The 23,228-nt window shown below is 34.9% G+C and overlaps 3 protein-coding genes across 6 annotated transcripts; all 3 read left to right on the top strand.

The window, feature by feature from the left end:
- Window positions 1-316: 316 nt before the first annotated feature.
- On the top strand, window positions 317-9,505 carry LOC118061665 (methylcrotonoyl-CoA carboxylase subunit alpha, mitochondrial). 4 transcript variants are annotated; one of them, XR_012169909.1, is made up of 17 exons: window positions 317-941; window positions 1,605-1,726; window positions 1,957-2,104; window positions 2,435-2,572; window positions 2,771-2,866; window positions 2,948-3,007; window positions 3,922-4,014; window positions 4,245-4,356; window positions 5,164-5,268; window positions 5,625-5,761; window positions 6,173-6,407; window positions 6,497-6,663; window positions 6,758-6,874; window positions 7,169-7,411; window positions 7,495-7,590; window positions 8,081-8,707; window positions 9,104-9,505. XR_012169909.1 is itself a non-coding variant. In XM_073409320.1 (16 exons), exons 1-16 carry the CDS (start codon window positions 600-602, stop codon window positions 8,117-8,119), a joined length of 2,250 nt encoding a protein of 749 aa, XP_073265421.1. In that variant the 5' UTR covers window positions 317-599; the 3' UTR covers window positions 8,120-8,853. The 4 variants fall into 4 exon arrangements, 2 of the variants coding, with proteins under 2 accessions (XP_073265421.1, XP_034931069.1); XR_012169910.1 differs by having other exon boundaries at window positions 319-941; window positions 8,602-8,707; XM_073409320.1 differs by lacking the exon at window positions 9,104-9,505 and having other exon boundaries at window positions 8,081-8,853.
- Window positions 9,506-13,298: 3,793 nt separating this feature from the next.
- LOC118061666 (serine/threonine-protein kinase 52) lies at window positions 13,299-17,449 on the top strand. Its single transcript, XM_035075180.2, has 6 exons — window positions 13,299-14,108; window positions 15,717-15,838; window positions 16,043-16,251; window positions 16,329-16,503; window positions 16,595-16,729; window positions 17,003-17,449. The coding sequence occupies exons 1-6, from the start codon at window positions 13,757-13,759 to the stop codon at window positions 17,207-17,209; spliced, it is 1,200 nt and encodes a 399-aa protein (XP_034931071.1). The 5' UTR covers window positions 13,299-13,756; the 3' UTR covers window positions 17,210-17,449.
- An 857-nt stretch (window positions 17,450-18,306) lies between these two features.
- Window positions 18,307-23,176, top strand: LOC118061667 (homocysteine S-methyltransferase 2). Its single transcript, XM_035075182.2, has 7 exons — window positions 18,307-18,581; window positions 20,022-20,078; window positions 20,160-20,386; window positions 20,812-20,941; window positions 21,102-21,305; window positions 22,401-22,472; window positions 22,718-23,176. The coding sequence occupies exons 1-7, from the start codon at window positions 18,405-18,407 to the stop codon at window positions 22,877-22,879; spliced, it is 1,029 nt and encodes a 342-aa protein (XP_034931073.1). The 5' UTR covers window positions 18,307-18,404; the 3' UTR covers window positions 22,880-23,176.
- Window positions 23,177-23,228: the final 52 nt, after the last annotated feature.

Raw genomic sequence — 23,228 nt, 5'->3', positions numbered from 1 at the left:
ATAATTTCGGTCTGAGCTGGTTTGGAAGGGAAAAACCCGAACCAAACCAAAATTAATCGATTTGAACCAGTTTTCGGTTCAAAAAATTAAAAAAAAAATATTTCGATTTGGTTGTTTATTTTGATTTAAAACCGGACCGAACTGGAAATGCTCAATCCTAATTTCACATTGCCGTACAACCATGATTTTTAAATATTTTTAATTTTTAAGAGTTTTAAATTAATAATTTTTATTATTTTAATATACTAAAATTAAAATTAAAATTAAAATTAAAAAATATTAATTTAATATATATTTTTTAAAAAATAATACTTTAAAAAATAACTTTTATTTCACTACCAAACAATGCTATTATAGCATAAAACATGCATCGACCCCGATCTAGATCATCAATCAAGATAATGTTACACTTTCCCAGCTAAGCACCACATCAGATCCATATCCTATCTCACTATACCAGTACATTTCTCTTTCCAAAACTACCCCTTTCTCGTATTTTAAATGACCAAAAACACCCTCCCTCCACTTACAGCCATTTTCTCTAACGCTACCAATCTACTTCCCTCAATCAATCATCATCTCCACGAGAAATTTTAACCATGGCGTCAATGGCAACCATCCTCCGTCGAAAACTCCACAACAACAGACATTTCCTTATCCAAACACGACTCTTCTCCCTCGAATCTTCCTCTCACGACACCAAAACTACATCGCGCATAGAGAAAATATTGATTGCAAACAGAGGCGAAATAGCTTGCAGGATCATGCGGACCGCGAAACGCCTGGGGATTCGAACCGTCGCGGTTTACAGTGACGCGGATAGAGACTCGCTCCACGTGAAATCGGCTGACGAGGCGGTCCATATCGGTCCGCCTCCGGCTCGGTTGAGTTATTTGAATGGCTCGGCGATTGTCGAGGCCGCGATTCGTACTGGTGCACAGGTTAGTATGCAAACGCTGCGTTTTGGTTTCTGAGAAATTAGTGAACGTTATGAATTTTACTTAAAATCGCGCTTATAATTAAGTTTACTATGATTTGAATTACTCCTTTTTTTTTTTTTCTATCTCGAATTTCAAAGGACTTTCGGTAATTATTTATGACTTGCAATTGCTGTGTCAATACTTCCATTAGGTGATTTCACCGTGTAGTCTTTAGCGTTGACCATCATTAATGTTTGACTGCTTAAGCCCTTTTCTTTTGGTTATTATTTGTGTATAATTTGCATTTAGAAATTGAAGCGTATGTTAATCCCTACTTTTATTTTTTCTCTTTACACAGTGTTAACAAAGTGAGCTTTTTTAAATCATTTTTTTGGTTTTACCTTTAAAGTTTTAATCTCTCGGGCCATGGCTCGTCACTGTGCATAAAAGTTGGCCTTTTGCACTTTGTATTTTGGAAGATAGTAGAATAGCTTATTATTTTGAGTTTACAATGCTTCTAGTAACCCTGATCACATTCATTACAAGAGAGAAAAGTTATCCTAAACATATAATTTCCTTTTTTGAGTGTGCTATACAGTAAGGTAGATGATGATTTTTTTTTTCTTTTTTTAAGAAAATGCAAGGACTTGTTTTTCAAAGTGGATATCTACTTTTGAATATCAGGCTATTCACCCGGGTTATGGTTTCTTATCCGAGAGTTCTGATTTCGCTACACTATGTGAAGACAAAGGTCTGACTTTTGTCGGACCACCAGCATCGGCAATCCGGGACATGGGTGATAAAAGGTATGATAAGACCTCTGTTTTTTTAATTAATTTCACGTTTCTTTTTTGTTCTCCAAAGCATGAATGTGGCTTTGAATGAATGCCTTCTATACCGTGTTTTATTACCTCTCAATCTGTACATGCCTTTTTTAGTGTGTTGGCCCTTCATTTTCTCTGTATAAGCTAATATTATGCTTTCGATTATCCAGAAAATTCTGTAAATTTTTTTATCAGTGTTTTAATTTCAACAGTGCATCAAAGAGGATAATGGGTGCAGCAGGGGTGCCGCTTGTGCCAGGTTATCATGGCAGTGAACAAGATATTGAACTTATGAAGTCAGAAGCAGATAAGATTGGATACCCTATCTTAATAAAGCCGACGCATGGAGGTGGTGGAAAGGTGTGCCAATTTTATTCTTTTAATTGCTACCCTGTAACATTAGGAATCTGAGTTGCTTAATATAATTGCATGTATACAAGACATGAATACATGAGATATGGATGTATGGTAACTCACTAAGTTCTGATTGGAATATGCATCAGTAGTCCAGCGCATGCTCGGCGTTAACTCTCATTTGATGAATGAAAATTAAAATCATCGAGTTCTTTTCTTGTGAAAAGAAACATAAAATTCATTCAAATGTAAGAAAGGTATGCGCATGATTCGTCTTACTATGTTGGATTTTTATTTATTTTTTCGGACGAGGCTCTCACAATGTGCAGATTTTAGGGTATGAGGATAGTTCAAAGTCCAAATGAATTTGTCGACTCTTTTTTGGGAGCACAACGTGAAGCAGCTGCTTCATTTGGTATAAACACAATTCTGCTAGAGAAATATATCACAAAGCCAAGACACATAGAAGTTCAGGTATGGGCTATTGGATGTAATAATCTTTCAGCATTCTTTCCTAGTTCTTATATTTACAAAATTATGTCTCAATTTTTTGCATACATGTTCTTGAATTCTTATATTTCAATTTCAAATTATTTCATATACATGTCCATGTAATGAAATAAATCATTTGTAATTGAATTTTTTGTAAGATCTTTTTTCTCAAATTCATAGATATTTGGGGACAAACATGGCAATGTACTACATTTATATGAAAGGGACTGCAGCGTACAGAGAAGACATCAGAAGATAATTGAAGAAGCTCCAGCTGTAATGTTCAGTTTCTATAGTTTTCAATCAGGCTTCTTGTTATAGATTATAGCAAATGTAATAGAAAATCGGTTGATGCAGCCAAATGTCATGAACGACTTCCGCTCCCACCTGGGCCAGGCTGCTGTATCTGCAGCCAAGGTAATGTCCTGTCAGTTGAACTTGCTGAACATTATCAATATTTTCACTAAAATACAAATTCTTAGGCAAACTGTAATTTCCATGTTTTCCTTACAAGGCGTGCATCATTTGGGTTGAATTCTAGCCTGAGCTTGTGATTTAATATGCTATACATAACATACAGTGTTTCATGTTATGGACGGACTTTTTGAAGCCTTAAAATATTTTTTTGATGGGCCTCACCGTGCAAATCAAATGCACCTGCTTTTACTTCTTTTGATGGTTTAAGTAGTTCAATGAATTTTTATGGAGTACAAAACAAAGAATGTTTTGATTTGAAATCTTTTGATCATGTTGTAATAGCCAAATTTCAAATTGATACGTAGTACATTAGAAAGGGATCCTTCTCCCAACAACAGTTTCCCACGCCAAATGGGATGCCTTGGAGTCGTGTTTGTTTTTTAGAAAGTTGTTTTGTTCTATCTTCCTTTCGTGAGATCATTGAATCCATATGGGCATATGTTTTCTACTCGAATTGGTGGTTATAAAGTTGGAAAATTGTTGACTACCCTTTTGTGTCCTAAATCTACCATATTATAGTTGTTGAGCTTAGTCACGTGTCTATTAAGACTATACAAGTTATTTTCTCCTTTGTCCGTGATCCTACATCCCAGTGCCTTACAATGGAAAATGGAGTTTTAGGAAGTTCTGAATTTTGTTTGCTTGCAATATGTAGGCCACTATTTTTAAGGAATCTACCCTTTGTCTTGCATGATTGTGCTATTAATTTTGGAACTTGAGACCATCATAGTTGTGCTACCTAACTTGCTCTCTTATTTAGCTCTAACATTTCACGTCCCTTTTAACTGCAGTCATTGTTCTTTAACTTTATTCATTATATTTGCTAATGTATAGTCTCTCTCGCATATTAAAAGGCAGTTGGTTACCACAATGCTGGCACTGTGGAGTTTATAGTTGACACTGTCTCAGGCCAGTTCTATTTCATGGAGATGAACACCCGCCTTCAGGTACTTGTTTTGCTCTTTTCTGTCTTCTTGCTTTAGTTCCTGATGGAGAACCATTTATCTAGTTTAGTTAATTAGCATAGAGATCCACCAGGTAGAATGATAAGTTTGCAAAGGTAACAATAAAATAAAAGTAAGATAACGATAAAGTAAACAAAACTAGATAAATAGTTCTCCGTCAGTCCCACAAGCCCAGCATAAATCTGACAGGGGGCTGTGATATTCTTTTGTAGGTTGAGCATCCTGTGACTGAGATGATTGTTGGCCAAGATCTTGTAGAGTGGCAAATATCTGTTGCAAATGGAGAACCACTACCTATTAATCAGTCACAGGTGCCTTTATTGGGTAAATTCTTTCCCCTGGAAAAGATTTATGTATGTGATGTCTGTGTTATATTACTTTCCTGCACTGCTCCTTGGTCTCATATATTGTTTGGTACTCAACTTCGGAAATATGATACTTGCACCTCCTTTCACTTTTCTCTACATGGCATTGACTATGCCCATCCTTCTATTCCTTTTGTTGGTTAGTAGATTGGAACTGCAATAGGATGGTCAAAATTTACTATCATAACCAATGGTGCAATTTAAAGAATCTGTCATCATTCGAACTGGTAAAAAGTTAATTTCTCTTTGCTGTGAAATTACATTTTCACCTTTTGATTTTACTAGGTGACCAGTAGCATGATTCTGTCCCCACTCTCCAAAAAATCAGGTAGCAGCATAAGAGTTGGCATACACTTGTTCAGTATAATAAGACTAAAACTGTTCTCTTCTCTTCTTCTTTCTGCAAAAGGTGTCTTATCCTCCCTCTTCTATCTGCACTTCTTTCTTCAAATAAAATATTTTTGTTTTATTGAAAAAATAAAAGTGTTCCAATTTTTCACAGATAAAATAAAAGGCTAAACAAGAAAAAAGAAGTGCAAATTCAACGTTTCGTGTCAGTTTTGGTCTACCAAGGTTGAAATAAATTGTTGGATTGCCCTTTGTTTTAAGATCTGATGTCAAGTGGAAAACTTTCTGTTCTTCATTTTAGCTTGATTTCTTAGACCACGTTTAATATGATATCTTTATCATGTTAGGCATGAAGAGTTTCTCTACTCTTATGAGTTCTTTGTTAGTTTACCTGATAATGATCACTGTGACTTTACAGGGCATGCCTTTGAAGCCCGAATATATGCTGAAAATGTTCCAAAAGGATTTCTTCCTGCAACTGGAGTTCTTCACCATTATCGTCCCGTTCCAGTTTCACCAACAGGTGCTAATTGCAACAAAATAATCATGTTACTTATGTATGCTGAATATGAATCCTTGTTTCGTTGTTGGTGATTGGTATTTTCCCTGACTTTTTGCTGCTTTTCTTTCAAAATATTGATGGGCCAAAGTTTCCTTATGAAGCTACTAGTCAATTAGGTTTCCTGTTTTGCAACCACTGCTCTCTTTGATATTTAAAAACAGTGAGGATGGAACAGTCTATGTGTCCTTGTAATGGTTTAAGTCTACCACCAGTTTTGAGTGAATGGGTTTTCTTTGTTGCAGCGTGTTTTTATTGATTTATTTTAGCCTTTTGCATTCCCCTTTTTTGGCTTATACTGGATGTGTTTTAATTATCAGTTCGGGTTGAGACTGGAGTTGAGCAGGGGGATACTGTTAGCATGCACTACGATCCAATGATTGCAAAGCTTGTTGTCTCAGGAGAAAACCGTGCTGCAGCACTAGTCAAACTAAAGGATTGCTTATCAAAATTTCAGGTACATCCTAGCGGCAATCATGTTTTAGCTGCAGTTCTCATTTATGAACTTTGCATATTATTACAATCACACTGCTAGGCATCGACCTGGAAGAGTAGTTCTATGTATGAACTATGAAGTCAAATTAAATTATTTGGTTACAAAGTAAAAATTTCTGATGGTTTGTTTGAAAGATAATTGATGGTCCACATGGCCAGGACCCCTTGGATATTCTGTACCTATGCTTTGAGACAAAGATAAATAAAATGTTTTGGTTGTCAACAGAAACTAGTTCCATATGTACATTATGGTCCCCGCTTCCCTCTGGTTTCTTTGGGAATGCAGTTTGTTCTCTATCTTTTTGGTTCGCCTATTTATCTTTATCATGCTTTGAGATCATTGTACTCATATTATGGACTTGATGCTTGTCAGGTTGCAGGTGTGCCAACTAATATCAATTTTCTTCAAAAACTTGCTGACCATAGAGCATTTGAAAATGGCAATGTGGAGACCCACTTTATTGAACATTATAAAGATGACCTCTTTACTGATCCTAACAATTTAACACGTGCAAAGGAAACATATGATAATGCTAGATTCAGCGCAACCCTGGTAGCTGCATGTCTTTGTGAGAAGGAGCATTCTGCTATAAAGTCCAGTGTCCCTGGTAGGTTGAAGGACCATTCCAACTTTCCATTGCATGTTACTTGTTCCTTCGGATTCCTCTCATGTCATAATATATTTCTGCAAATGCAGGGACCAGTGGGTTACTCCCCATATGGTATTCTCATCCTCCTTTTCGAGCCCATTATCAAGCTAGTTGTACCATGGAGCTTGAGTGGGAGAATGAATATGATGGAAGCAGCTCCAAATTTTTTACCTTCTCCATCACTTATCAGTCAGATGGGAACTATCTTATTGAGGTGTTTATGTGTTTGTAATGAATTCCAATTAAGGTCTGGATGTTTTGTTTCTGTATCTTGAATTATGATCGATTATCGTTTCATATAAACACAGACAGAAGAAGTCAATTCCCCTGGTTTGGAAGTCAAGGCAACACTCCTGCACAACCAAGATTTTAGAGTTGAAACTGATGGTGTGAGCATGGATGTTAGTTTATCTGCATATTCCAAGGTAATTGTGTGCCTATATAGAAACCTTGAAGTGCTATGTAGATTAATTTATGTGTATTCTTGATTGCAGCTTTCTTAACCTACCTTGCAGCATTCCCTACCACCATGTGCGATTTTTTTAGGGATGCTTTTATTCTTGAAGAGTCTGATGAGCTTCTTATTTCATTTAATAAAATGTCATTTACCAGTTTTTATTAAGAAAAACTAGCATGCTCTGGTAATTCAGCATTCCTCAGTCAAGAATGGAAGAGCATTTGCCTGTGGTATTGATGTTAATCCTGGTACTTGGTGGCAGGACAAAATAAAGCACATTCATTTATGGCATGGATCACATCATTATCATTTCAGACAAAAGTTAGAGCTTGACTTGTCTGATGATAATGAAATACAACAGAAGACCAATTTTGAGACTGCATCGCACCCTCCAGGAACTGTGGTGGCTCCCATGGCTGGTTTAGTAGTCAAGGTTCTGGTGACAGATGGAACAAAGGTAGAAGAAGGGCAGCCTATATTAGTACTCGAAGCAATGAAGATGGAGGTTTGTTGTAAATTTCACAAAAATCTTAATCAATTTATTTGATGTGCTAGAACATTTCATGATATTTTCTTTAATTTTAATAGCATGTTGTGAAGGCTCCATTTACTGGGCATGTACATGGGCTTCAAGTGACAGCTGGCCAACAGGTTTCTGATAGCAGTCCCCTCTTCAGTGTCAAGGTTAGTTAATGCTGTTTGAATACAGTTGAAATCATTTAAAACCTAGACCAGTGCAATGCAACTGGTACAAATATCAACAGAATTTCCATTCATTAGCAGAACATGATATCATTGCAAAACGCATAGAAACCTCTTTCTTCATATTACATGACAGTTTGTCCTATCAACTTCACTTTATAATCATGTTCCATTACACTTTTCATTTTCATTGTTGTGCTAATTATTTGACTAGATATACTTGCATATTGGCAATTATGGCTTTATAGTTTTTACTATATGATCAGATAAAAGATTCATCTCAGGAGTTTGAATATATGTGAAATGGGTTCTAGTTCCCCTACTGAAATTGAAGACAGAATTTATTAACCTATTATCTCCATTGAATTTCTTTTGTCAAGCAATTTCAGAATTGAGAAAGTGAATTGGCATTGACCTCCTTTAGAGGTTCTTTGCTCTCTTCATAAATTTCTTACAAGGTTACCTGTATCAGATAAGTAAGACAAAAGGTGAGGAGGCTACTGTGCCATGATAATTTGGTTGCTTGCAGTTTCCTGGCTCATACTCTGTGACTTGCTGCTCTATTCACCATGAAAGCTAGTATAATATTTTCCATGTGTTGAACTGAATGCTGCTGTAATGTCCTAACGTTTATAGCACATACTCCCAGCTTTAACTACCTGGGTATTGGTTTCTCATCTGCTAGTCCATGATGTAATTCTGGACATCGTGAAGGGTCAATATATTTACCAGGCAATTATCTAATGTGGTGGGTTGGTCTAGCCAACCACTTGATGTGTGCTGAAGAAGGGATTGTAAAGATATCTCACTATTTTTTTAGTCATCCAAAATGGGAATTTTCAGAAATAGGCATGTTTGCTCGTTCAACTTGTGCAATGCTAACTTGCTGGTGACCTTTAAATTCATTGATTCATCATGATAGATGAGTTTTAATTTTCCATTTTCATGAAGTTTCCTAAAACCAGTGTTGAATGGGATCATTTCCGTGGCCAGGGTGAATAGAATCTCAGAGTGAAAGTTTTCTTTACATGAGGAAACTGCTTGAACAAATGGTGGCGTAAACAGATCTACAGGAGTTTCCTTAGCTGTGGGTTCAATGGTAAGAAAATTAATTTGTAATAAGTGCCTTGTTTGTATATATTAGCTAGTTCATAGAATGAAACTTCCCCATCTCCATACATGTAACCCAGAAACTGTTGTAAACTAAATATTTCTTGTGTCAATAATATTTTCTAATCATCTCAATCACAGTTTTACCTCATGGTGGATTATATTTTTCATGCACACACTCACATACCACTAAAGGAGGAAGAATGTTGATGGAAGATAAAAATAGGTAAAGAGAAATTATGATAAAAAAAACAAGGCAAGTAGAAATGTTACACAAGTCATCATTGCTAAATGGTACTTGACTGTTAGCAACTTGCTAAACATCAGATATATGGAAATTGCTTTGTCTTTTTAATGCCGCTCAACTTTGTCATCATGTTGCAAGTTGCAAGGGTTTGGCAACGAAAACAGATCTTGAGCAGATGTGAGCATGGAATCCACGGAATGGCAGGTCAGCCCGTTAATGTTAATTTTCTAGCCTTTCTGAGTTACGATGTCGCACAATTGCCGGCAATCTCAGAGCTCCAACAAATGTATAGCCTGAATTCTGAGTTTGATGAGTGGATTGCCTAAAAGTAATGCAATTTTGTGAATAATAAATATGAAGATGTTGTCGGATAGCTTTCTAGTCAAAATATTGACATATCAAACATGTAGCGTTTGTACCTTACCTTTTCGTGTTGTGTTAACATTCAAAGTTGAATTGCCTTACTTTTTAGGGAAAAAAAGCTGAATAGCCTTGCGCTAAGGTTCATAAATAAATTTCTTCTCTCTTAAGAATAAAAAATTCACCAATTTTTTATATGCTTACACATTGTTGATGGTGTGCTTGCTTTCATCAATTTTAAAATGGCCTTGTCAGACGAGTTTGTGCCCACTGAATGTATTTTTCTTTTTAATGGATAAAGGCATCTTGGATTAGATTTTTTCACATTGCAACTAAATTATTTCTAAATTGGTCAATTACCAATGCTTGACATCACGTTGTACTATTGTGGTATTGAAGATTTGTACGTTTTCAAATCAGATTTGAGCATTTATGTATTCGATGTAGAGCCCAACGCATATGCTCTAATCTAAACAAAAGATGCTTGGTATATTACTGAATATATTTTAATTGTCATGGTAGTGGCTTCTCATTTGCATGACTGTTACGGACATCACGAAGGCAATCGTTATATTATATATTACCATATCGAACCTGTTGGGTTGGTTTTCTAAACTACTTGATGAAGAAATTTATAATAATACTAGATCGTACCTTTACTCGTTCAAAATAGGGATTTTAACAATTGTTCTTGGATCCAATAGGTCCACGGTTAGACTTCCTTGTATTTTCTCCTGCCTATTGGGGGTTGTGTTTGTGCACTTCACTTTGTTTTGTGGTTTTTTACTTGTGTAGCAAATCTCCTGAATGCAAGTCAAACTAGGATATTGTTGCTTCCATAGCAATACTAGCAATTAATAAAATATTGAAGATGCTGGTTAGTGTTGATTCAATGTGTTTTATAGTCTTATTAATCTAGTAATCCAATTGATGAGTCCGCTTTTTTGACTCAATATCTTTGCATTAAAAAAAGCCCAAGATAATATAGATTTGATAAGTTGCTAAATCCAATATATTTTGGTTATGATTGAACTCAAAGTAACATGAATTTGACAAATTGTTAGATCTAATACATTTGAATTCAGCTGTGAGCTGAAACTAACATATCGTGAGTCTGGTAAATTATCAGGTCCGATATATTTGGATTTAACCATTAGCTGAATTCAATGCAACGTGGATTTGGTAAAATGTTAGATTCAATGCACTTGAGTTTGAACATCCACTAAACCCAATGTATTATAAGTTTTTATGAATATCCACATTTTTTTTATTCGAGTTTGGTTACATGTCAAGTCTAATTGATTTTAGAAATTCAAGATAATGGAGCTCTATTATAGATTAATGACATGACCTACTTGTATTATAGATAATCATTTCTTTATATTTATAGATATATAAAAGGTCTTTTAAATAGCTTACCATATTTTTTTATCTCATCAATGATATGTAAAAAATATTTATTTTTTATTAATAATCTGTAAGAAATTATTATCCCTCATTAATGTCACCAAGCAAAGCTGACATTTAAGCTCTTTTGTATTTATCAAAATGATAAGGTTTAAGGAGTATAAATATCATTTAAACAATCTAGGTATAAAGTTCTTAATTTTTTTTTTTACTATAAAAGCTAATATATTTTAGAATATTAATCCCCAAAAAAATAAGAACAAACACATTTGATCCTGGAATTTAAAATTATTTCATTTATTGTTTTTTCATAAAAGATATTGATTTTATTACAAAGAATCTTTAAGTTTCATGGACTATTTTTATAGTTACCAAGACTTTTATTATTAACTTGATATTTCTTGAGCTAAAAAAAAAAGTAATTATATAAATATTTTGATTAATTACTATTCAAATATCAACTAATAATATCTAACCTACTATATTTTGGGATAGAATTTGAGGTGATCGTGAGGAATGGGTTGCTTGGTAAATATTTAATGTTTCAGTTAAGAATGAATTTTTAAATATTAAATTGATTTTTTCTTTTATAATTTTGATTTTTCAAGGTTAAAAATAAAAAAATTCTAAAATATTTTATTTTAATTAAAAAATATTTCTGAAAAACACATGCATAATATTATCAGATACTGAGAATTTTTATAATAAGCGTAAATTCTGATATTAAGTTGCTTCTGACAACACGTGTACAAACAGTCAAAGATCCATTATATATTCTCCAAGAAAATTCCTTCCCGGCGGCCAAAACAATGGATGTTGGTGGTGGTATAATAATCACGATTCACATCACACATTACCAATCTTCGTCCGGCTGATAGAGCTGGCCAAAGGGTGTCGTGTTGATTAATTATTATGGGTACTCATCAAATCTTTTTCATAAGATTCTTATATACGATATCACCCTAATAATGCCTCCAATATTGTCAAAGCTCCGACGAGCACCTTGCCTGAATTCCCCCAACTTTTCCTCGACGTGGGGTTCATGCAGTGCATAACACCCCCCCGCCACAAACTTTATTCAATAGCTCTACAGGACCTGCATTTGAAATGTCAACAATGCTACTTTTCCCCCTCTTGCAACCGGAGACTGTTCTAACTTGTAGTGGGTGGAGACGAGTGGCATGAAACGGTGTCTTTTCCAATTACGGCTCAACAGGTGGTGTTGAGGACGCCGTTGCTTTTTTATCTTTCTTTGACTCTTTTTAGTCGCCGATACAAGTCAATCCTAACGTCGGATATCATAAAATTCAACGTATTCACTCTTTTATCTCTTCAAAATTCGTACATTTTGAAAAATAATTTCCAAACTAGTATAGTTTTCGCTAGTTGCAGATATCACCAGTGTGTTACATATTATTATTATTATTATTATTATTATTTGACCATTTATTCTTCTTTCTTCTCTGTTTAAAATGCTTTTGGTCCCTAAATTTCTATATTTAGTTAAATTCAGGTCCATTATTGTTATTTTTATCATTTCACTTTTTTTTTGCAAAAAAAAACTTTTTTAATTTGAGCTGAGCAAAAAATAGCTATTTCTTTTTTGTTTTTAGAAGATTATTCCATCATTTCTTAGAAAAAAATTCCATAATAATAATGACATCCATGTAACCATTAAAAAAATATTAACAAAATAAATTTATAAAAAAAAAAAAAAAAAACCTAACTTTGAAGTTGAAAGCGACTTTCATATATTGTTTGAAAATAACAATATACTCTCTTCTTAGCGCGTGTAACACATGATTAGAGTACACTTGTCACACACAAATCCTTTTGTGCTAGCACGTGTCGCATGTATCTGACAAAAAAAAAAAATTCTGGTCCAGCACACGGGCCTCGCTAGAAATGTTTTTATACCTGGCACGTGACAACTCAATTTTTTTTTTTTAAATGGTACACGTGGCAGGTGATTTATAAAAAACAATATCTTGTGTGTCGCGTGTGTCACACAGCTTGACAAAAATTGTTTTTGTCATGCATCTAACACAAAAAAAATTCATACGAGATGCGTATGTAATATCTGCGCGTGTCAAGTTATGCATATTTGACTTTCACAATTAATTAAACTGTGTTAGTTATGCATATTTTAGTAGATTACGTTATCTCCATATATATGTATATGTATATATGTATATGTATGTATGTATGTACGTACTAATTGCTTATCAACTTGGTTAGCATATAAAACACCATATTCATCTCATCTGCCTCCCTCCTTCCAACATGTTGAAAGGTAATAGAAACAGAAACAAAAGTAAAATAAAGATAAAATATAGCAAATTGGCTATACAATTTAGAGTAAAAAAAGCATGGAAGTCGAAGCAAATCCTTAAAAATACCGGTAAGTTCGTTAAAAAAAGAAACAGGTAAGAAAACAGACATAGTAATAAAGAAAGAAGAAGAAGCTGAAAAGTGTTTGATTTTTGAAACAGTCACGAAGCTATTTTAGGTCACTATCAATCCTCGCGCCCTTCCCTTTCCTTTCGTTTTTTTTACTATTCTCTCCAATAAATATATATGTATGTATGTACGGGGGAATTTTTCTGTGATTGGCTCCTCTGACCTTTCCCTTCCCTTCTTAAAGTCTCCTCCACAAAGCCCTACTTGTCTAATTCCCTCTTTATCTCTCTCTCCCCCTTCTCGTTTTTGCAATATTTTTTTTGTTTTGTTTTTTTAGGGGCTTTGCTTCGTTCTTCTATTTATTTGTCAATTTTTTTTTTTTAAATCTCTAGTTTTCCTTAATTTTCGAACCTTTTCGAATGTCATAATTGTGAATTGGGATTTCAAAAATAAAGGGTAGTAATTTTTTGTTAATTATTTCCATGATTTAAATGATTTTGGAGGTTTGCTAGATTAATTATTATTGTGATGGTGGTAAGGATTTTCTTGTTCTGATAGATTCAAAAAAACAAACTGTATAACAGTAAAGTTTTCTGCTTCATAATTTTAAAAGGAAAAAATAAAATGGAATCAAGCAATTTAAAGGAAGCAGAAGGGGCAATGAAGGGACAGAAAAGCAATACCCATCAAGAAGCAGAAACTGCCTCAATTGCTAAAGAAAAGAAATTGGGCTCAAAAGTGGGCAGTGTGAGCAATAAAGAACTGTACTTTAGAGCAGATAAAATAGATTTCAAGAGCTGGGATATTCAGCTAGAGAATCATTTAAGCCGTGCTTGGTCAAGGGATAGGGAAGTGCAACCAACAAGAAAGGAAGAGTGGGAGATTGATTTGGGAAAATTGGATATAAGGCATGTTATTTCTTATGGGACTTATGGGACTGTGTATAGAGGCAATTATGACGGCCAAGATGTTGCTGGTATTGCAGTTTTTATTTATTATTCTCCTGTTCCTGCTTCCTTTGAAATGTTTATTCAATTTTGGAATTCAAGTTCTTTCTTTTATATTTTTTTTTTCTGAAGCACTGACTTATAGAAATTTCAATAATCTGTGAGAATAGCTCTGCGATCTGTTTGTAGTATAATTATGAATGAATTCCTTATTTGAAATGAAGTTGAGAAATATTTTATATGTGTTTGATAGATAATAGGTAGCTATAAATGTCTTCGTACGCAGTTAAGTATAGAGGTCGTAAAGGAATTTCTTATGTCAAGTCTGATAACATGCTTTAAACACTTAAGTGATGAGACAGAGTAAAAGGTTCACATGTTAGTTGGAAGGTATGGCCTTTAACTGCGTGTATCGGGTTCATCTAGTGATTTCATCACTTTGAGGCATGGCCTTAGAGATCAAGTATTAATGATTGCATTTTGAGGCTATAACTTTATGAATATATGGTTATTTACCGTGCATGCACGTTATGTTGGTTTACAACCACGATAGTATGTGTCTTATTGCATATGTTTTCAGGGTTTCTTTTGGTCTGGATTTTGTTTTTGAGAGCTTATAAAATTCATTGTCAATACATAGTGCTTGGCAAAGAACCTTAAAAAAATGCAGAAGCGTCATTGGCTAATAGGAAAGCTGACTTTTAGTTCATATTTCTTTTAGAAAAGATGAACGTAAAATTTAAGATTAAACAGTAAGGCTTGAGCTCTGACACAGATTCAATGAACCAATTATTAACATTTCTAAACATCTTTGCTTAAATTATCTTTTTATCTCCTTTGATTTTTTATCTGAGTAAATACTTTGGTTAATTTCTTTTCTTGTCTTTTTTGGTTGTGCATCATTGATTGGAATGAGATAAATATAGGTATCACTTGAGTGAGTCATGGTAAGAGCACCTGCTCAAGTTTTATGATGTCACGTAAATGGCTGTGGTTCTTCTATGAAGAAGTTTTGGACTACTTGTATATTTGTTCAAGTTCTCAATGTTTTGCTGAAGGAAAGGATGTCTTTCTGAATCCTTCCCACTCTCAAATTCTCCAAGTTCATTCCTCGGCCATTGAAAACTTTGGTTACATGCTAAGTCATCAATTATGCTGCTCTGTAGAGGTGCAATGATGTACGCTGTACTTACAGCAGATGATTTGTATAGGATGACATGTATCTTTTTATTAAAAACTGGTACATTTGTGAGGTTTCCCTGCAAGCCTGCAAAATCTTCTCTCATTTCTAGCAGCACATGCGTAATCTTATTTCAAATTAACGAGAAAAAGACTGGTTGTGATTCCTTTGTTATAGATGCTGCTGTGTGGTTTATAGGTGACATTATGTTAAGTTTTTTTAACCACTAATTGTTTGATAGCATTGTTGTTATAATTAGTCCAATTATAAGAAACTACTATGTTTTCTGGTATTTTTCAAGATTGTCTGTGTATATGTAAAAGCATGATGACACTGTGAATTGTCTACTTCGCCACCCAACTTATTAAAACTGCCTAAAACATCAAACAATCACTCCATATATGCAATGATTATTTGTCTCGGCAAAGTCCTCACTGCCAAATATTAAAAATTACAGTGAAGGTATTGGACTGGGGAGAGGATGGCATTGCCACTGCTGCTGAAACTACTGCTCTCCGGGCATCATTCAAGCAAGAGGTTGCTGTTTGGCATAAGCTTGACCATCCTAACGTTACGAAGGTAAAGGGTACTTCATTATCTATCAATGGCTTGATGTCTTCTTCAGTTACCTTCCATTGATAAACAAAAAAGTTCTCTCCAAGTTATTTTTTGTGTTTTTTTTTTGTGATAGTTTCTGTTCCTTGGGTTTCCATCACAAGCTTTGTAGATGCATCGCCATTGTTTCATAGTATTAAAATCTATAACTATAATCATCCATTACAGTTTGTTGGAGCTTCAATGGGAACTTCCAATCTTAAGATCCCTTCCAAAAGTTCTTCAAGTGATAGCGTCAATTCTCCTCCTGCTAGGGCGTGTTGTGTTGTTGTTGAGTACCTTCCAGGTGGGACGCTAAAGAAATTTTTAATCAGAAATAGGAGAAAGAAACTTGCCTTTAAGATTGTGATTCAACTTGCTTTGGACTTATCTAGGGGGTAAGTAAATATTTTCAATTAGAATGTTTGTTATTTGATGTTTACTTATAGATTTTTGCTTTGATCCACTGTTGCAGTTTGAGCTACCTGCATTCTAAAAAGATTGTACATCGTGATGTTAAGACAGAAAATATGCTGTTAGATGCTACTAGAACTTTGAAAATTGCTGATTTTGGTGTTGCGCGAGTTGAGGCTCAGAACCCAAGGGACATGACTGGGGAAACTGGCACTCTTGGATACATGGCCCCTGAGGTACCTGCTCCCTGTTCTTTCTTTTCTCTTGCTATAGTTTTTCCCTTTATCTGAAATCTTGATAATAGATTTTAACTAAGTAATTGTCTAGGTCCTGGATGGTAAGCCTTACAACAGGAAATGCGATGTATACAGCTTTGGTATATGCTTGTGGGAAACCTATTGCTGTGACATGCCCTATCCAGATCTTAGTTTTGCAGAAGTTTCATCTGCAGTTGTTCGACAGGTTTGTTTGCTTTTATATTTTGATAACTGAGCGAAGTGTAAATATTTGTATGAGCAAAGACATTAAAGCTGTGTTCGTTTCACTGCTCTCATAATGTTGGTCCATCGGACCAGGTGACCTGATTGGTGTCAACTTTTTTCAACCCCGGTTGGACTACATCTTATGTTGTTAATTTGGCTGTACTGGACATTGCCTTTTTAGAATCTAGCTTGTTTGTGGTTTTAAAGTGCCATCTTATGTTGATAATTTCAATGTTGAAAATAATCTTTACAGCATTTGAGGCCAGAAATTCCTAGATGTTGCCCAAGTTCATTGGCAAGTGTAATGCGGAAATGTTGGGATGCAAATTCAGAGAAGCGGCCTGAGATGGACGAGGTAGTTAGGCTGCTCGAAGCAATAGATACAAGCAAAGGGGGTGGCATGTTACCTGAAGATCAATCAACTGGCTGCTTGTGTTTTACCCCAGCTCGTGGTCCGTAACTCGCCTTCGCCTTCCGCCTTCCACCGGTCATATATACTCATATGGTATTGAAGCAATTCACTAGATCACAGTTTTCTCAAGCACATGAACAAAGAACTTTAGAAGCAAGAGAATTTCTGCTTCTAGTTGATTCATTAAATGTTTCAGTGTATTAAAAGTTAGCTTTTTTATCTCTGTAATTGTTATCTTGCACAGAATTATAATGTTTGGAAATGTTGGAGCTCCATACTTATTTTGTATATCATTTCGTGAGATAGTTGTGATTCAGAGAGTAGTTTTGCCTATAAATTATGGAAATCGAGATGGATGGAAGCTAGAAATCAGGAGTTTATGTGGATAAAAAAAAGGAATCAAAAGTTTTCATTTCAATAAATGTAATATTATCCATGGAATATTTTGAACCTTAGACAGAAAATACCTGCCGTTCTTTAGTAATATTCTGCGTCCAAACAGAAGTTTGAAAAATTTGTTTCTCAAACCATGCAGCTTTTGAAAATAAATTGCTTGCAGTCATCTGAGTTTATGCGAAAACTAAAGCATTTGAAGAAAATCATTAGTACTGTAAAATAGTTTGGTTAGGAAGATGAGAATCAAAAGGATGCCAAAGTATATATGACAGCAACCAAACCAACCTAAGATAATCACCTGTGATCTTTGCCTGTGCTATTTTGATGGTGATGTTATTGGATTAGCAAGTGGTGGTGTATGGATTGCATCAGAGATTACTCTTCTTATTGCCCCATTTGGGGGTTTACAGTGAAGAAGTAAGAGACTTCTTGTGCTGCACTCCATGACAGATGAGGCGATTTTCTTTGTTCTTCTGAAAACATGGAAAACTTTTATTGGTAAAAGGAAGGAAAATCCTTTTGAGTAATTACAGTAGAGGCAGCTCCTAAACAAAATAGCTAAGCTAATAACAATTATCAAGACGAAACAATTATTGTGTTAAATTAAATGATTGTCGAAGGATTGGATACAAAAATTGAAAAACGTGAGGGGTTGGAAAGTAAACATTCGAAGTAGAGAGGATATTATTGCAAAGATTGGACAACTTATGGGTGCCCTTCTCCACAACCTTTGTACTCTATAAATACTCTGATCAAACCAAAGCGCAACCGACATAAGCTGGGAAGGAAATACAAACTTTCCAAACACATAAACCCTCTGCTGGAAAGGAAAGACACAAATTTTAAGATGGGACATCCCGCCGCCGAGACCTCGTCCTTTATGACTGATTTCCTCCGCCAATCAGGCGGCGTCGCCATTATCGACGGTGGTCTCGCGACGGAGCTCGAACGACACGGCGCTGACCTCAATGATCCTCTCTGGAGTGCCAAGTGTCTTCTTACTTCCCCTCATCTCGTTCGCGAGGTGCCCCCTCCCCTCTCTCTCTCTATATATATATTAATGTGTTTCTGTTGCTGTTAAAAGTGATGCTGTCTCTGCTTTGATTTTCGAGTTTCTTTTCTCTTTTAAATGTGGAGCAAATGGTGCCTTAAGACCCTTGAATTTTTTTTTAACGCAAGAAATTGAAAAAAAAGAAGAAGAAAAGAAGCCAAGACTTATAAAGTAGGAAGAAATCTGTGTCATTTTTCGCTGACAGAAATTTCGAATTCATGTCACGCAAACCCTTTTGAGAGAAAGGGGGTAGGTGCGTGAGGTCAATTGGAAATTTTGAGCGTATTAGAGTGGCATTAGCTTACAACAGAGAAGGACAGTGGTAAATTAAATTGGTGAAGAGTATGGACCACTATGTGGGCTGTTTTCAGTTCTATCTATCTATGATTGGGTGCGCGTTTGTGTTCTTGAATCAACTTTATAGATTTGTTTCTTGATTGGTAGTGCAAAAACTCAGATGTGTGAATAAAATAGGACTCACTGTAAAAGTTGGAATCTGGATAGACTCACCCCAATGACCATGACCATGGCCCATGTAGATGTGGTCATCACGTTTTTGATCTTACTTGTCAAAACTCAGCTATGCTGTTTTGTGTTGGTTGAAAATCTGCAGGGACTTCAGAGTATTTAATATAGTATATTGTATTTAATTTGGGCCACTCTGCTTTCTTATTGAACAATGGGTTTTTTTAAATGAAATTGGACCACTCTGTTTTTGATTGAGGATTGGAGGTTGAACTTTGACAAGCATGCAATTGTAATTATTAATAAATTTTTCCTTTTGCGTTAGGGTTTTTTTTTGGGTGGGGGGTTGTAAAGTATTTCTTCAGAACAGTTAAGTAGAAATAGATAAAGATATATCAACTAGATTTGTCTAATATTACAGAAACTGATATGCGTTATAAAGACAAACATTAAGTGCATAAAACATTTGATTAACCTACATTGATATTTATTCTTAAAATTCTTGCGCCTTTCTTAAATTCTTCAGTTTAGCCAAGAAAAATATGTCCGTAAAACTTTATGCATGAGAAATATAATCAACCATATAAATAAAAAGGAAAAGAAAATAGCATAATGGAAAGCAAGTTTAAGTTTCAGAAATCACTCATATATCTTAGGAAAAATGCCATATAACTGCAAGTTTTATTTTGTCTTTCTGGCAACAGTATTTCATTGATTCCAGCGGTAAAAGTACTAATGTGGAAAACCAAATGCAATTGATGTATAGATTCATTTGTTATCAAGACTGCTAATAGATAAATAACTACTATTTTAGGAATTGCTGCCATCTTTTTCTATTTGACAATCTTTTTTTTTTTTTTTTTTTTAAGTTTTGGTTATACATGAAACCATGTGAAATGTTGATATGTGGTATCTTTCCATTGGTTAATGAGTTTCTTGACCGAGCAGGTACACCTTGACTATCTTGAAGCTGGTGCGGATATTATCATAACAGCATCTTATCAGGTAATAACAATGATCTATATGTGCCTGCGTGCATGTGCCCGCTTGTGGAACTTACACTCAGTTTCACTTGAATATGGACAGGCCACCATCCAGGGATTTAAGGCAAAAGGTTTCTCTAGTGAAGAAAGTGAATCCCTGCTCAGGAAAAGCGTGGAAATTGCATGTGAGGCAAGGGATATTTATTATGATAGATGCCAAAAAGGTTCTCCTGATAGCAATAATGGTAGGGTTCTGAAACAACGACCTATTTTAGTTGCAGCTTCCATTGGAAGTTATGGAGCTTATTTAGCTGATGGATCTGAGTACAGGTGAGTCAACCTCTAGTTAGTAATTGCATGAGCGGCGTCACTGCACATATCTATTTATATCACTATCATGTGCCAATCAACCGTCATATCTCTTAGTGCTCTTAATTTTAATTTTAAAAGCTTTGCGGAGACTTATTCTTTAGGGTTCTTATTGGATCTGAGAAAATGAACATGGTCTAAGCTTGATGGTATCAGCATGTGTTCACTATCAAACATCAATTAACAGTGATGTTTTAAAAGCGTTGTGGAGACTTACACTTAAGATTTTTTTTATCGAATCTGAGAAAATGAACATGGCCTTAAGCTTGATGGCATCAGAATGTGGTTTGATATCCTTTCAGAAAGAGGGTTTCCTACTATCCTTAATAGAGAGTAAAGTTCTAATTATACTTTCTTTACCTTTTATTGGTGCTCTCCCTTTACAGTGGGAACTATGGTGATGCAATTACCCTTGAAACCTTGAAAGATTTTCATCGCAGAAGGGTACAGATTCTTGCAGAATCAGGTGCTGACCTCATAGCGTTTGAAACAGTTCCAAATAAAGTAGAAGCTCAGGTATTGATCAGATAGATCCTTTGTCATATCATAACATTTTAATTTCTTTCTCTAAGAGGAAAGTCATGATCAAATCTAGGAATAGGAAACGAAGTTAATACTGGTGCTACATTTCGTTTTGGTGCTTATTTTCCCATTGACTATGTCTGTGTTTGTTCAGGCTTATGTTGAGCTCTTGAAGGAAGAAGACATAAAGATTCCTGCATGGTTCTCTTTTAACTCTAAGGATGGTGTTAGCGTGGTTAGTGGTGACTCTTTGCTTGACTGTGCTTCAATTGCTGAATCATGCAAGAATGTAGTTGCAGTGGGGATCAACTGCACACCTCCTAGGTTTATTCATGAACTGATTTTATCTATTAAAAAGGTATGCTTTTTGTCTTCCTGCTATTCTTTTGTTGATGTTTTTAAATGTTCCCAATGAAGCACTGAACTACAGTGTTCATTATTGGTGGCCATAACTTGTCTCAACCTGATGCAAATTCAGACCAATGTCATTTGTACAATAACTGACCATCAAAACTCTTTCCTCCGTTAATGAACTTATTTATCCATGCTAGAAATATAAACAACAATGAAGCAAGAAGAACAGAAAAATAATACTTGCCATCTATGTGTTTGGGAACGCCGTGCAAACCGCTTTCCCAAAAGCTTCGAATTTTTTTTTTACTTAAAATGAAATTTTTTAAAAATAAAATAAAATAAAAAAAACTTTATTTTGATGCATTTCTAAGCGAAATGCATTTTGAACTGCTATCGTTATCACAATCCCAAACAGGCCGTCCACAAAATTGTATTGAAGTTGTCAATGATTACAATGGGGTTAAAATTTTTCTTGGTCAATAAATTAACAATAGCCCAATTTCTTTGATAGTGTTTGAACTTACAATTACCATTTATTTTTCTCTGTTAAAAAGTCAAGAACTGTGATTGAATTTAAGAATTGATTTCTTCGACAGTGTTTGAACTTACAATTATCTTTTATTTTTCTCTGGTTAAAAAGTCAATAACTGCGATTGAATTTAAGAATTGAATGAACTAAAGTAACATCAACCATAGCTTAGGAATTTTACAATCGTGATAAGCTCCTTGTCTATTTTGGAGATTTAAGATGATATTGATGATTTTGTACTTTTTTTTGGGTCCAATATGGTCTTGCAATATATTCCACTGTGCACTGTTGGTATAAAGAATGTGGTAATGGATAGCTGTTGGCTTATAACATCGCTTGATACTAGATGACTTGGGTGGATGTTCTATGGCAGCAACAGTTATAACACTTGCCCCTTGACTTCATGGTTTCTATTTTATGTTAAAATAGTTGTTGGATAAAAAATACAAATGATTTCATGTTCTTAATATATATATATATATATAAATATATATATATATAATAAAGTTAACGGGTGTCTGGCACTTGTGCTTAATGAAAATTTTCTATCTTCATGAATGATTTTATCAGGTGACTACAAAACCAATACTTATTTATCCAAACAGTGGAGAGAGTTACGATGGCAAGCGAAAGGAATGGGTGGTGAGTTCATTTTGATGGCTGTGGAAAGCACATGGAAATTATTTCCATATTGTTTTTTAATAATATTCGAAGGCATCAGTTAGTCCTTGTTACTTCAAGAAAAGGATTCTCTCAAGCTCTTCCAAAAGTAATTGCAAGCAAATTTGCCTTGCGGAACACTATTTTCTGTCTGTATCTTACAACTTCTTGGCTGGTTCTATTTTTTAAAATGCCATTTAACTGTGTCAACTCACTTTCTGTTGCAGCAAAACACAGGCATATCAGATCAAGATTTTGTATCACATGTAAACAAATGGTGTGAGATTGGGGCTGCCCTTGTTGGAGGCTGTTGCAGAACAACTCCCAATACTATCAGAGCCATATACAGGACTCTTTCCAGTAGATCTCCTGCTCCGTCCTCAAAGTGACCACGCTTGCCTTCCCATGGAGTCTGTAATTCCAAACCCGAACATGGATGCTGAAAAAGGCCCTGCGTGGTATGAAATTTTTTCCTTGATATTGAGGGAAGTGTTTGACCAAATCTAAGATTAAGGTCGGAGCAGTTTGTAGAAGATTGAGGTTTCTATTTCATGCGCTACCAGTTTTCGAAAGGCTACCTCTATTGAATTTCTGACCCGAGGATCTACAGTTTTGTTTACTGCATTGTTGTGAGACTGGATTTTAAGTTTAATAAGATATTTCTAATAACCTTGTAGAATAGTCAAATTGTACACCATTTTGTGTGGAATTATTATACTTATTAAAGTTTTCGCAGAC

Source organism: Populus alba, chromosome 5 (assembly GCF_005239225.2).
Source record: "Populus alba chromosome 5, ASM523922v2, whole genome shotgun sequence".
NCBI classification, from domain to species: domain Eukaryota; kingdom Viridiplantae; phylum Streptophyta; class Magnoliopsida; order Malpighiales; family Salicaceae; genus Populus; species Populus alba.
This window is presented reverse-complemented; position numbering and strand designations above follow the sequence as displayed.